Here is a 15,489-nt window from a genome sequence, read left to right on the forward strand (position 1 = left end):
CTACGGCCTGGTCTACACTAGACCAGGCAGGTCAGCTTAAGATACGCCATCCAGTTACACAAAACGCATCGGTGGATTCAGCTTATCTTAAACCGAATTTACGCTGCAGCATCTACACTGTAGAAGGCAGACGGGAGCACACACTCCCATTGGTTTCCATTACTCCTTGCAGATTGAGGAGTACTGGCCCCCACCGGGGCTACTCTCAGCATTCGATTTGGGGGCCACAGCAGACCTGCTAAATTGAACACTAGATGATCAAACTCCAGAGGGCCCATCGTCTCTGTACACATGCCGTAAAGGTAAAGCCCTTATCTACACTGCAGATTTACTTATCAGTGGCCAGTCACCAGAGTAGCTGCCAAGCCCTAAAGTAGATAGCAAAATTTACTATAAGCCACGATTTCCACTAGGAATGTGATAGTATACACATGTAAACAGTTAACCAATGAGCCTGGGCAGCAGCATAGGGGGGCGGCAGCCAGGCAGGAGCCAGTGTGCATAGGAAGCCAGCTTTTCAATCGGCTCCCAATGGCCACTGCCTCTTGCCTGCCTCCCTCAGCGTGCTGCTGACTGATACAGAGACACCAGTAGGAAGGAGTGGGATAGAAGCCAGTATGCACAGGGAGCCAGCTTAAATACCAGCTCCCTGCGCACACTAGCTCCAGCAGAGCTGCCTCCCCATCTCTACATGTAAACATGTGCATGGGTACACCAGGTTACAGTTTTAGCAAAAAAAGAAATGCATTTTAACATCCCTATTTTGTACCAGATTACCTGTGCTGCTTAAAACTAGTGCAAACTGCACGAGATCAAAGGTATAAGAGACTGTGGTTGGAAGTTGAAGTTACATATCAGACTGGCTTTTCTTAGTGAAGGTAATTAAGCCTCACTAAGGATAACTGGAACAATTTATCAAATACTGTTGATGGATTCGCTAACATTGGCAATTTTTATATCAAGATTGGATCAAATTATTTTAGGGAAGATGAATGGCCTGTGTTATATGCAAGATCAAACAAGACAAACATAATGGTCTCATTTGGCCTTGAATTCTATTCAGATTTTCCAGATTAAAATAGGAATTTAAAACTGTGCACTTTTACTGGTTGCTAGGATCTGATGGATGTAAATAGGGTAAATCCCAGAATAGCCAAAGCCTAAATAAACTCTTTTAAAATATATATTTCCAGACAATTGGACAGTAGAATGTCATCCATCTTTCCCCAAACAGGTGTTCAAGAGTCAGTGTCATTAGAATTTGCTTACAATGTAATTTAAAATTTTCAGACCACCAAAACACACTATTGGATTTTTTTAATTACTTAATTTTGTTTGCAAATAAATGCATCTTCTCTTGCACAAAACAAAAATCTCATTGTTTGTCTGAAACAACATATATCAGCTCCAAGCTAATTTTCAAGTCAAGTCCTCTTTGAAAATGCTATTACAGGGGCACTGACACTGTTTTAATTGTAAAAGCCATCCTTATAACCAAACATTTGTGGGAAAATTGCTACTACTTCTATCTAGAACAAGCATTTTAATTTGAAAAAAGTCTGTATCAGGTGTGATGTCATATCCCAAACTATAAAGGAAGTACAAGTGTTCCACACTATTGCCTCATTCATGAAGAAGGAATCTAGTGAAAACATGGGGTATAAAGTCTGGAAACGGAAATCAGGATTTTCCCACAGTAAGTGGAGAAAATTCCTTCCTCTCTTACTACCTTCCCCCACTTCTTTCTGCCAGTCACAGCTACAACATAAAAACGATGACATAGTAGTAAAGCAGAGTGCCAACACCTTGCCTAGACATAACTCCTGCCATTAGTGGCAGTTCTGCCCAACAAAACAGATCCCTGTCCTACAAACCTTTTTCATGCAAGTAGCCCTTTGATGGGGTCAAAGTAGGAGGCAACCATCACTATCAGACCAATGTTTTCTGCATCTTATCTCTAAAACATCTGTTGTGGGATTAAAAAGAAAAACAGCAAGCATTTCAGGCTTTCTAAGCATTCATACCAAGAAGACAATTTTAGGGGTAATTTAAAAAACATAACTAATAATGCCAACTCAAGCAGCTGCTTCTCAAAAATCCTTGTCACTTATGCTTGAAATGCTTTATTTTAAAAAAAAAAGAGTAAAGAAGTAGTCATGTAACGCTTTAAAGACTAACAAGATAGTTTATTAGGTGATGAGCTTTCGTGGGGCAGACCCACTTCTTCAGATCATATTCTGAAAGTGAATTGGCATGATCATTATATAACAGAGGGATACAATGAAAAAAGTAAACAAATTACAAACTAATGAATCAGCTACATAGGACAGAAAGTGGGGGCGAGGGGACAAAGAAGAGATAAGGAAGGAGGAAATGGCTTATTGTAAGAGTCAATTAAGTGGATTATCTGGAGTTACTAGAATATCAGAAGGTGGGGAGGCTGTTTTAGTAATGTGTAAGGTAAGTATCATCTATATTAAGGCCCATTCGAAACGGTGTCAAATTTTATTTAACAGTGTTAAATAAAAGTTCTGAAGTCTCCCTCTAATCTCAGAGAGGTAGCCGTGATAGTCTGATCTTAGTAAAACAAAGAAGCATTTGAAAATAGCAAAGTGGAAACTGAACAAGTATAGAAACAAATAGTAAGTTAATTTGACAATGAGGACTAAAACCCTGATTATGAGAAAGATCCAATATAAAATTGAATAATAAGAGACTTCTTTTATTGTTATTTGTGTTTTTGTTTTAATTAGAGACTTTAACTTACATTTTTAATGTAAATGTATGCATTTTTTTAAAATGTGAGTCATTCTCTTAGAATATGGGATCAATGATAAATCCCTCTATAGTCTCTTACTTCCAATTAATAATACTAAAATTGTTGTTATTCGATGGTAGGTAGGTGCACATATTTGCAACACACATTAGGAAGGAAATACTTAAAGATTAACAGTGATGTCACCATCAGACACATTCACAATCTGGAATTTTATATTTTCTTCTCAAAATCACCAGCCTGAGATGACATCTGAGCTTTGTCAGAGGATTATTAAATCCTTATTTACTAAGGAATATTAAAATATATAGGAGTTCTTGTTGAATAGAGTGCTACTCAGCATCAGCGAGGGAAGGGGGGACAAATATGGCTCTATATTTTTCCATAAAATTTAGTGACCTTTGATTTCTGTTCTGCAGGTACTTGAAGAGTTAAACAGCAGCCTTCTTCATACTGCTGTGCTTTCCAGGATTGTGCAACTGCAAGGGATTATGAGAAGGGTAAGTATTTTTAAATTTCCAATTCACTCCCCTCTGATTGCAACATTTTAATATCACATTCTAATTAATCCACGTTGAATGCTTTGAATTCTGCAGCAGACAAAGTACAATACATTACCCAGTTAAGGAATTTACATTAGAGCAGCCTTATTCTTCTTCCAGTTATACATACATGGAAATCTACAGTTCTGAGCATTTACCATTGCTTTTGGGAAATGTCAAAAAAAGTATGAAATTAATCACTTTGTGTTCACCTTTCACATTAAGGATATAAACTACATGATTTTGTACTTGTATGACTGTACTCATATCGAAATTATCCTTTATGAACCAGCAAACAAAAAAGAGCATTTTTTTCAGTGAGGGATGTGTGATTTTGGGATGAGTATATATTTACTGACTACCCAGAAATATTTTCATTGTTCTAATTTGACTCAGTGTCTTGTCTCAGAATATTAAAGATCTAGTTCAAACTTCTTCATGAAAGAGCAGGAACTCCGCAGTTAATTTTTTGACTTACACTAAATACAGATTGGTTTGATAACAATTGTTTTACCAAAGGAAATTTGTATTGAAAGTTTTTGCTACTTTTACTAATGTTTTGGTAAAGGTTCAAAATGAAAGGGAAGACAGAGTTAAGTTTGTGAAGAAAACATGCCATTCAATGCAGAAACAAAAATACAGATTTGCTTTGTACATACTTGAAATTTCAGCTATTTTCATTACTTATTGTGAATGAATCTTTACTGCCTCCTATCTCAAGAGCCCATATGTAATCAAAACTTACTTGCAGGAGCATAGTTAATTTTTAGTATAACAATGAGAAAGAGTTTTCTAAAGTATTTATCAGTGAACAGCTTTCACCAATCATATCTATCTGTTTAAAAGGAAAAAGTATTATATGATACAGTTTATGATCTAGCATGCTATTTTCCTGGGAGCGTGGGGAGAGGGAAGGGGAAGAGAAATATTCACACTTCAAAGTCACCATATCAAGACTATGTTTCCATCAAACATTTAGTTTAATTATTCCTTCTCTGTTATACTGTACATGCACAATAGTAAAAATTGTTTTGTTTACTTTCTCAAAGCCTTCAGGAATTTAGTTTTGTGAAATTACATTATAGTAAGCTATTTTGATCTCTGAATAAGCATACCATGTTGGCTGTAAGAGGATGCAGAATTACTGAAGTATGCAGATAAATATTTGTCATGTTATTTACTTGTACACTTTTTTTTGTTTTGGTGGGGGCAAAAGGGACTGGCAAAGAAAGAGTTGGAACTCGTTTTAGCAGTCTTTAGCACAAGATTGCTTTTTTTTCCTCATGATTCATAAGAACTTTTCAGAGACTGCACTGGCATTCCCAGTAGAAAAAGATAAATGTACTTTACCAGTGCAGAAGTTCATAAGTGCTGAGGAATCACATACTGAAGCAAGACAAGGCAAGCTGTCTTCCATTCTTGTCACCTATGTTACAAGTACTATAAAACCAGTTCAGTCTAAGTTTCTTGCTGCCTTCCCAGATAATTTCAGAGCAAATCCCAGCTCTCTAAAACTGATGGCATACTTTAGAATTCTGAGGAAATCCTTCCAGTCCAGATGGCCCACCACAAAGCACTTCTGTGTTGGCACAAATAAAACTTCTTAAGATAGGTCTCCTCCTTCTGCCTTTCTTTGCACTCTGAGCAAGAGGAAAGCTTCTGCTTGAGGGAGGGAGGGAGGGAGGGGAGGAGGGAGAGAGAGAGAGGCAAAAGGGGGTGGGATGCAGACAAAAATTTGAGACTGTTTCAGGGAGTGGCTAAATCTCAGATGTCAGAAATACAATAAGAACGGCATTCACTAATCTGTGCACTACAGCAATTTGTCACAGTGCACAAACTATCAATTAAAGATCTCAAACATTACAACTCTGCCACATACGTTTTAACAACAGCTCTCTAAGATATTCACAGAACTCTTACTATTTTTCAAAATCCAGAAAAAAAAGGCTGTTCTTTCTACACGGGATATATTGCTACCGCTTTAAATCATCAGGAGCAAAACTGAAATCTTAATTTGTACCTCTGCTCTTTCTCCTTCAGATTAAGCAAATCTGCCAGTTGTCCTCAATGTGTGCCAATCTACAGGTTTTTCAGATTGGTTTTTACAATTATAGAAACAACTGAATTTTTATTTCACCTACATAGACCTGAACACTTACAGTTAAGAATAACTAAGCATGAGGATTTCCATAGTTAAATTTTAAATAACTGGAAAAACAAGCAAACAATGTCAATGAAAACTCAACTCTTACTTTCCCAAACTGTGTTTGCTTATGTATTACAATCACTAACAAATTTAATTGCAGCCACACACTGCATGAGAAAATGGAAGTGATGTGCCAATTTTTGGTATTTGGTATTTTCATACCATATTTCTCTCTCAAAAATTAAACTGCAATGATATCACTGGCTATACTCTCATACGCTTTTTTTTTTAATACAATAAGCTGAAGAAGAACTAATTTCCTAGTTTAAAACTAGCTGCTTTTGAAATGCTATCATTCCATTCAGTGTGAGAGAACTCATATTACAAATGCATTACAGTCTATTTAATATGACCATGCTTTTGTCTGTCTTGCAAAACCAAGTAGAGCCAGATGAGAACTAATGAATGCAACATGTGCTCATTCTTTTGGTAGCTGTGCCTGGAGCCAACTGGCAAAATGAATACAGTAAAATAAATGTCAAAAACAAAGGAATTGGTGGTTACATATTTCATATATTTTCCCCTATATCTCTGATATGATTTAAATAATCTAGCACTTTCAAAGCTTTCCAGAACCATAGAAAGACAAAATGTAAATAGCTGGAGCAAAGAGAGACTAAAAAGAGTGGGGTATAAGAAAACAAAAAAGCACAGTGGGCTCAACTCTCACCATTCAAAAGGCAATGGATGTCAGAGTTCTGAACATCTCTCACTCCTCTCATGTGAATTGTTCTTCAGCAGCGTTTGTGACAGAACTCTCTTCAAATAAAAATAATACGCAAGGCGATGTTATTCAAACTCACATTCCCTGAGCTACTTGATTCCAGCAGAAAATACTAGCAGCAATTCCTGAAAGCTACTCTTTGTGGAAGGAAAGAATTTACCTTACAAAAAATTAAAACAGAAATAATAAAAAAGATGGATTATCACTGGGGCACTTAAGTGCACAAGTAACCAGAAGATAAAATGGGAACTAAGAAAATGGTGGAGAACTACTGAGACAGGGAATCACTTAAAACTGGGGATGTGAAAGGTTAATCAGTTAACTAGTAACTGGCAAGGTCTGGGAGCTGGTGGCAGCCCCAGTCTCAGCCCCAGCAGGCAGCCATTGCCAGAACAGACTGGGGGGCTGCTTTAGTCCCCAGCGTGGATCCCGCTTTAGTCATTTAACTGGTTAAACACTAGGTTAACCTAATGTTGACCTTAACTGGTTAGCTGATTAACCACTATTTTGCATTCCTACTTAAAACCCCACTCCACCCCTCCTTCTTTTTAATCTTGTATCATCAAAGAGAACAAAAACAAACAAAATTAAAATTCAGAATATTACATTTGAGACAACCAACTGAGCTTGTTGTGTTTGCTAAGTGATACAGAATAGAAAGGGGAGGTGGAAAGAAACTTAATTCCCTATTTTAAAACTGCTGTTGATGATCATAAAATATATAAGCAATTATACAGGATAAATAGGAGCCACTCTTCTTAAACATGGCTTTAAACAATACATTGTCTTTGGATTGTTGAATTTCTAGGATAAAGGCAGAATTCTTGTTGCAGAATGCAACTAAGAGCTTGTATTGTGCATATGGGAAATTAAATGCTAATGTTTCCAGATGTAGGACCTTTGACACAAAAGATTTTTAGTTTTGATGAGGAGGGCTTTCTTAAAAGAAAACAACAACAACAAAATCCCCCACTACAAAGCTACATTATTGCAATATTTCCAACTAAGCCCATGACCTATCAGCTAGGGATGCCAATTATGGTTGGATGTAATTCCTGGAGGTTTCATCACATGACATAATATTTAATTAAAGAATAATCCTTAATTCCCGAAGACTCTGGGAGAATCGTACCTCTCACTCACCAAAGCAAAAAGTTTATTTCCTGAGGTACCGGAGAAGCAAAACATATCACTGGAACACAGAGCTCAGGATATAAAGTAAAATAAAAGTAGGGTTGCCAACTTTCTAATCGCACAAAACCGAGCACCCCCATCTCAATCCTACCCAGAGGCCCTGCCCAACTCCTACTTGCTCCATTCCCCACTGTCCACAATCCTCACTCCCTTTTACTGGATTGGAGGAGAAGAGGCAGGATCCAGCTCGGGGTACAGGGTCTGGAATGGAGCCAGGGATGTGGGCTTTGGAGTATATGAGGGAGCTCCAGGTTGGGGGGACAGGGCTGTGGTATAGGAAGTGGCATGGGAGCTACAGAGCCAGAATTTGAGGCAGGGGCTTTACGTGGAGCCTCCTTAGCTACCCATATGCTTCGGGACTGCAGGGACCTGGCAGCCATACAGAGCCAGGGAAGTTACGGATCCTGCCTTAGCCTCGAGCCCCTGCAGTGCCACCAACTGGACTTTTAACAGCTCTGTCAGCCATGCTAATGGGACCTGCCAGGGTTCCTTTTTAACTGGGCATTCTGGTCAAAACTGAACACCTGGCAAGCCTAAGTAACACAGTGATTTTTTTCGTCCTTGTCTTAAGCTCTTTATTGTTCAAATGCTTTTCTTATAATGAAAACTGACCATTCTGGTCAACAAAATGGGTTATGCCACTGTAGGTATCTCATAATTAAACATTTAATTAAACATAATTAAACTCTCAACACTGTATGTATTCAGTGTTTGTGGGTGAGTGAGACAGTGAGAATAACTAAATATTCTGCAAGGAATGATAGCACATTCTGCCCGGCTCCATGACTGCCATTCTGCCGGGCTCCCCTAATCATCACAATACTGCAGATGGGGCTTGCTAATGAATATGTAATTAAAGCTCTAGAAAACATGACCTATGAGAGAAGGCTGAAAGAATTGGGCTTGCTTAGTTTGGAAAAGAGAAGACTGAGAGGAGATATGTTAGTAGTTTTCAAGTATCTAAAAGGATGTTAGGAGGAGGAAGAAAAATTGTTTTCTTTGGCCTCTGATGATAGGACAAGAAACCATGGGCTTAAATTGTAGCAAGGGAGGTTTTAGGTTGGACATTAGGAAAAACTTCCTAATGGTCCGGGTGGTTAAACATTGGAATAAATTCCCTAGGGAGATTGTAGGATCTTCATCACTGGATATATTTAAGAGCAGTTGGATAGACATCTTTCAGGGATGGTCTAGACCCGTGGTCACCAACCAGTGGATCACGATCTACCGGTAGATCTCGGAGGCTCTAAGAGTAGCTCTTGAGCCCTCTCTGAACTTCGCGCCTGCGCAGTACATTTACATTAGATTTCCCCATTTGAGGAGCAGCTACTCACCGAGCAACAGCACAGGTGAGTAGCTGCGAGGAATGGTGGGAATTTTTTTTTAAAGTAGCAGTATAAGGATTGGGGATAGCAAGTGATGGAGAGGAGGAGAATAGAGAGGGCGGGGCTTCAAGGAAGGGGCGAGGCGGTAGATCTTGGCTTGGTCTTTCATTTAAAAAGTGATCTTGGGTGTAAAAAGGTTGGAGACCACTGGTCTAGACGGTGCTTGTTCCTGCCGTGAGGGCAGGGGACTGGATCTCTCAAGGTCCCTTCCAGTTCTAGTATTCTATGTGTAATTTCAAAATCACTGGCCACTTTCCAGCATTTTCCCAACCCGCTACACGTTCAAACCAAGGCTGTTAAAATGCAGGTAATTTGGTTAACTGTGTAACTGCTGAAAAATTTCAGCTTTCATACATTTACATGCACAAGCAGTGCAAGACGGCAGCCAGCTCCCTGGGAACCAGTGTACACTGGGAGCCAGCTCCCCATGCATAGTGGCTCCTGCCTGCTGCCCTACACTGCTGTATCTGCCTTTTAAGCCAGCTCCCAGGGAATACTGGTTCTCACCTGCCACTCCACTCCCAGGGAGCCGGTTGCCACCCCACGCTGCTGCCTCCTGATACAGAGGCAGCAGCGTGGGACAGCAGCCAGCTCCCTGGGAGCTACACCGGGAGCTACATGTACCCGTTTGGATAACCAATAAGCTCATGCTAATTGGTTACCCATTTAAACAGCTATACCCTTACATCCTTAGTTCAAGCGCACATTGTGTTATAGGGTGAAAAGACATATCTTCCCTTTTGCGTTTTATCTGTTATTGCTGACATGACTCATGGCACTGATGCCAGTCATTGCAATGTGATCTTCAATATCATACAAAGAGTTCACTACAAAAAATGGCATGAACAGTTAAACCCCAGTATTCATGCAAATCCACCTGCTTCCCATTAATTTTAATATCTGGACAAATCATGCTCTCTTTGGCTTTAAAACCCTCATGGGCATGGTTTTGCTTATTTCATTAATTTTGTCCCTTACCTGCCTTCTCATTGGGGTCTTAATTTGTGGCTTGAAATAATTTCATCACTGCTAGTGCAACAGCTTTCTCTTTTGTAATTTTTTTGCTATCCCCAAAGCCTTTTCCATTGCCAGCTCTTTAAAGGTTTTCACTCTTGACTATCATCTCTTATTTTGTTTCTCCACCTCTCTGCTATTATTTATGTCAGGAGTAATTTTGGGGCAGTGAGGATGGTGATTTTTGGCATCTCTCTCAAATATCTTGAGTTAATATGTAATTATGTATGAGGACACTACATTGTATTGACCAAAATATTTATTTATGAGGACATAATGTGCTTAAAAATCAAAGCAATCTCCAGTGACTATCTGGACAGTACTTTAACAATGAAAAGCAAAATATAATTTTACATTAACAGTTACAAAAGTACTAGTCTTTTTTAACACAAAGTAGATTAAAGGTATGAATAAAATAAGGATATGTGTATAGCAGGAACACAAAGAGGAATGTATACCAATAATAGTAAACCGTGTCTACATATTAAGAACACTGACATAACGTAACAAAAGAGACCAATAATCCATCAAGTCTTTACCATGTCTCCGAACACAGCCAACTCCAGGTTCTTGGAAAAACAGGGAAAACTATTAGGCACTTAAATGTATATGATGTGGTGGGAAATTCTTCCTTATTAAGATCACCAAACATGAAAATTAAGTGTCTTTGCTCTAGTATCCTAACTAATATGAATACGAAAACACCTGTAGTTACATAAATCAGGGTGAAATCCTGGCCCTGCTGACATGTGACCAAGATTTCTCCTCAATCTCTCTCTCTTTTTTTTAAATTTACTAAATTAAATTTATTCAACTACTTCCTTCATTCTTGTGCGGCTGTAACCTATGCCAAAATTGTTATGGCCAACCTCAAACAGCATTTTCTTAGCTCTAGCAGCCTTCTTTTACACACGCTACATTGATGACATCTTCTGCATGTGGACTCACAAGAAGGAGACCCTTGAAGAATTCCACAGGGATTTCAACAATTTCCATCCCACTGGTCAGCCTGGACCAGTCCACACAAGAGATCCATTTACTTAACATTACAATACAAATAAATAATGGTCACAAACACTGCCCCATACTGGAAGCCTACTGACTGCTATTCTTACCTATGTGCCTCTAGCTTCCATCACATGATTGACTGTCTACAGCCAAGCCCTAAAATACAACTGGATTTGCTTCAATCCCACAGACACAAACACCTACGGGTTGTACCCACGCACGCTGATGATACCATCTACATGTTTTATTAGTCTCTACGGTGCTGTTAGACTGTTCATTGTTTTTCAAATTTTCCCGTTACAGACTAACTAGGCTACCCCTCTGAAGATCTTTATCAAGCATTCTTAAAACTTAAATACCTACCTGGGGAAGTAAGGAAACAGACTGAAAGAGCCAAAAGTCAAATACTTCAATATAGGCCCAACAAGGATAACAACGCATCACCTACAGCCCCCAAGCACATCATTCACAATCTACAACTGATCATGGAAAATGATCTCTCACCCTCAGAGGCCTTGGGAGACAGGCTAATCCTCACCTACAGACAACCCCTCCCCAACCTGAAACAAATACTTTTCAGCAGCCACACATCACACCTGAGAAACATTCACTCAGGAACTTATCCTTGCAACAAACCCCATTGTCAACTAACCCATCACAGAGAGAGTCTGCAGAAATAGAATTTATCTACAGATTTAACACAAGTACTCTGACCCTAAACAAAGACATTAACTGGTTGGTGCATCACAGAACCAAAGTTTCCTGCATTTCCTCCTCATAATCTATGTATGGAACAGATCCAGCCCACTTAAGTAGCTTCATTAACATGAATCCTACAATTGACAGGTACTACTTCTGCTGTTTTTATATATCTGTGTGTGTGTGTGTGTGTGTGTGTGTGTGTGTGTGTGTGTGTGTGTGTGTGTATAATATATAATATTATATTTTATATATAATATAATTCAGAATAAATGTTATTCCGAAATAACAGTCTGCATCTACACTACAAGCAGCTATTTCAACTTAATATCAAAATAATGTCAAGCTGGAGGACTTCTTACTCCAACTCCTGTAACCCTCATTTTAAAATGAGTAAGGAAAGTTGGGGGAAGAGTGCTCTCTCTCAGACTTCCTGCTGTGCAGACAGTGTCAAGAGTTGAAATAAGCTATTTCAACTTAAGCTACGCAATTGACGTAGCTCAAGTTGCATAGCTTATTTCAGCTTTAGCCCTACTGTGTAGATGTGCCCTAAGGTACTACAGTATCACTAGTTGTTTTTAAAGTTACAGACTCACATGGCTACCCCTAGAAATTGTTTTTTACATATATTGTTTATTTTATTTGCATTTTAATTGATAAGGATTTTCTCTATCAGACATAAAAATTGCATGCACAATTACATATAATTAACATTACAATAATCTATCATTTGGATTCATGTAATGCCTACGATTGTGTAAATAGAAACATACTAGCACCAGTTGATTTAAATTGTTAATAGTCGATGTTCTTTAATCATTTAATAGCAAACAACTCTGCAACATACAACTAGCAGCAGCAGAGTTTCAGTAGATAACCTATTGTCATGCTAGCCAAATATGACATTTCAGCAGCTGAATATCTCTTTTTACCATATACTTCACTTCTTTTCCCCAATGGAAAGGCAGAAAAGCGGTGATTTTTTTTAGTAACTGACCAACCCAATGCTTTAAGAAGATTGTTATAGTATTTATTCACTTTTCTTTCAAAAAAACAAAAAAACAAACCACCCTCTGTCTTTAGAAACCAATATTTACCTTTACAACATTAGAATATATTTGATCCCCTTCCTGGCAAAACTGTTCACCTTGTTTTATTAGATGCATCACGAGAAATAAACAATCAAATATAATTAGTTCTAACACACATTTAAATTAAAAACATGGTCACTGGCTGGCTCAAATATATTTTCACAACACAGCAGGACATCTGTGAATAGGAATCACATAGGAAAGGATTTGGTTTGGTTGGGTTGGGTTTTGCGGCTTTTGTGGTAGAAGGGAATGGAGAGATTGGTATGAAATATACCTAGACTAATAAATTAGAGTGGACAAGAACAGCTTGTACATCAAAGAATCTCTTTTAAGACCTCTTATCCTATGCATGCATGCCTGGTCATTTTTTTGATAATGGCATTTGCCATGCTATAGTGTGGTTGTCTGAGTGCATAAAACACAGGGGTCGGCAACCCCAGGCACACGTGCCACAAGCAGCACACAAGACAATTTCCCGTGGCATGCGGGGCGGGAGCGCAGCTGTGCCCCTCCCCCTGCACAGCCGGGAGCTTGTGCTGTGGCTCCGGCCTCGGCTACGCAGCTATAGGCTGGAGCACTAGCTCTAGCTTCCTGCTGGGGGCAGAGGGAGGAGAGGCGCTCAGGCATCCCTGGGGCTGCCCCTGCCCAACCTGCTCATGCAGCTCCCAGGAGCTAAGGGATTAATCTCCCCCTCCTGGCTACAGGCTTCTTGTTTGAGGAAGGGTGAGGCTGGGCCTGCTCATCAGAGCCAGGGTTGGGCAGCCAGCACACATGGCGCACCAGACTGCTCTCATAGCACCACTCCATATCCTCTCCTGCTGCCAAATCCCCGTCCAGATCCTGGTCTCCTCACCCCCTCCTGTACCTCATCTCCTGCCCAGATCCTACATCTCTCTCCCACTCAGCCCTGTCTCGCACACTGAACCCCTTATTTTTGCTCCGACCCCAGAAGCGAAGGGGTTCACAAAATCCTTTAACTCTAGAACACCAGAAAAGTAAATCTGGCCTATGGGAAGCCCTGAACCTCAGCCCTCCCTGTCTCTTCCCCTCACCCCATGGGGGCTGGAGTGTCAGAAAAGTGAGGTGTGTCAGGGGGTTTTGGAGGAGTGTTTTTGCTTCTCACTTGTGTGGTCCCCAACTGATTTTTCTGTGGGTCAGTGACCCCCAACCCATGAAAGGTTCCTCATCCCTGACAAAGAAAGAAAACATTAAAACTTTTTTTGCATTGGACATAATATTTTACTTTATTTAAAATGAAGTTTGATAAACTACCATGAGAAAGCTAAAATACTTAATCTATTTAATCATTTAAATTAAACCATTCTCCCCAGCTGCAGCACTAGCAAAATGGCCTGGATGTAATTATGTAATTAACAGTGAGTTTCCATTAGCAACTGCTAGTCTGCGGAAAGGTTTGCATTGACCCAGGTGGTCCATGGAGCACACGGGGGAGAGAGCCCATCCCGGGAGAGTGGCATGGCCCAGGGCAGAAGTGTTAAATCTTGGCACACCACCTCAGAAAGGTTGCTGATCCCTGATATAACCTAACCCTTAGTACTGAAACAGGGGTTATCCTGAATGGCATTACCACTACTACCTCCACAGAATTCTGTATATTTGTCCAGAGAGCCTTACTGTTTCACCCCAAACTAAGTTTGTTTCAACCATGGAAGTTCTGCATAAATCGGAGCCTAAAGTTTTATCATGGTAATGTACTTTACACTATATACTGTCATAATTATTATAACTTTTTATAACTATTGAACTATCCACTGTTGCTATAATATTATTTAGTATATTCATTATAGTTTAAAAAAGCAGCAAAAATTAGATTTTTGAAAACAAACTAGTAACTGATCAGATTAGTCACACCAAACTTATGGTTCTAGACATGTCTGATTAATTAATTTCAACGTGAAGAACAACGTTGTCATTTGCAGTACATTGTGGGGGAGATTCTTGCAAAAATACCAAGAGTTTTCAAAATACAATATACTTCCATTTCCAAAAATACTACATTGTTTAAAAATTAAACACTTATTTTTTAGAACAAATCAAGTGTAATTCCAGCAAAACAACTACAAAAAAGACTTGATCACCTAGCAGAAAATAGAGACTACTGCAATGTTTAATAGTTGTACCATTGTTAAAATGTATTTGCACCTTCCAATTTAACTGTAAAAATAGTAATGTGAAACCAGTTTGATTATCTAACATCAAGTCTATGCTTGTACAACACTCTTGTTTGTCATCAGATAGCATATAATACACCATTAGGTGCTCAGTGGATCAGAAAAATCTCAGATTAAAAGGAAATAAATGAGGTACGTATTCTTGCAGGATAAAGATAATGTCTGATAAAGCGGCTCAACACAAGACCATTTGACTCTCTGAAGGTGCACAGGAATAAGGAGGAACAAGGAGGAGCTGCACCAGACAAGCACAAAAGGTCCCTACGAATGTTCACAAGATATGGAACAGGGTACATGTCACAAATCTGTGCTTATGCAAAACCAGCAGTCCTAGCAGCACGTGCAAATGGCAGAGGGGCATTGGCAACCATAGGACTGGATTAGTGGGAATGACCTCCCAAATCTCTCCACACTCTGCACAGAACCCAAATATTCAGATTCAGAGGAAGTGGAGCCACACAAACACAATTTACTCCATTTAACTACTGTCTAATAATTAAAGTCAGATAGTGTCACACTTTAAATGAACTATTACAACACTTCAGAGTTTGACCTTAACAAAATATCATTTACAACCATACAATTCTGAAACATCACATGTAACAGCTGTACGGTCCATAAATTAACTACTCTTCTGATGTCACAGAATACTATA

The 15,489-nt window shown here is 39.2% G+C and overlaps 1 protein-coding gene across 8 annotated transcripts in view; it reads right to left on the reverse strand.

The window, feature by feature from the left end:
- Window positions 1-15,489, reverse strand: part of EML4 (EMAP like 4) — a 261,344-nt gene that overhangs the window by 139,846 nt on the left and 106,009 nt on the right. For 2 of the 8 annotated variants that reach the window (XM_089777514.1, XM_006133975.5), the window contains exon 1: window positions 4,669-4,969. The exons of 3 other annotated variants lie outside the window; for them this stretch is intronic. In XM_089777514.1, coding sequence (XP_089633640.1) covers window positions 4,669-4,735 — 67 coding nt within the window. In that variant the 5' untranslated portion in view covers window positions 4,736-4,969. Of the gene's footprint in view, window positions 1-4,668; window positions 4,981-15,489 lie in introns of those variants that run through there. 3 more of the 8 variants (XM_006133981.5, XM_089777512.1, XM_006133979.5) reach the window with 3 other exon arrangements.

This window comes from Pelodiscus sinensis, chromosome 3, assembly GCF_052426305.1.
Source record: "Pelodiscus sinensis isolate ZL-2025 chromosome 3, ASM5242630v1, whole genome shotgun sequence".
Classification (NCBI taxonomy): Eukaryota; Metazoa; Chordata; order Testudines; family Trionychidae; genus Pelodiscus; species Pelodiscus sinensis.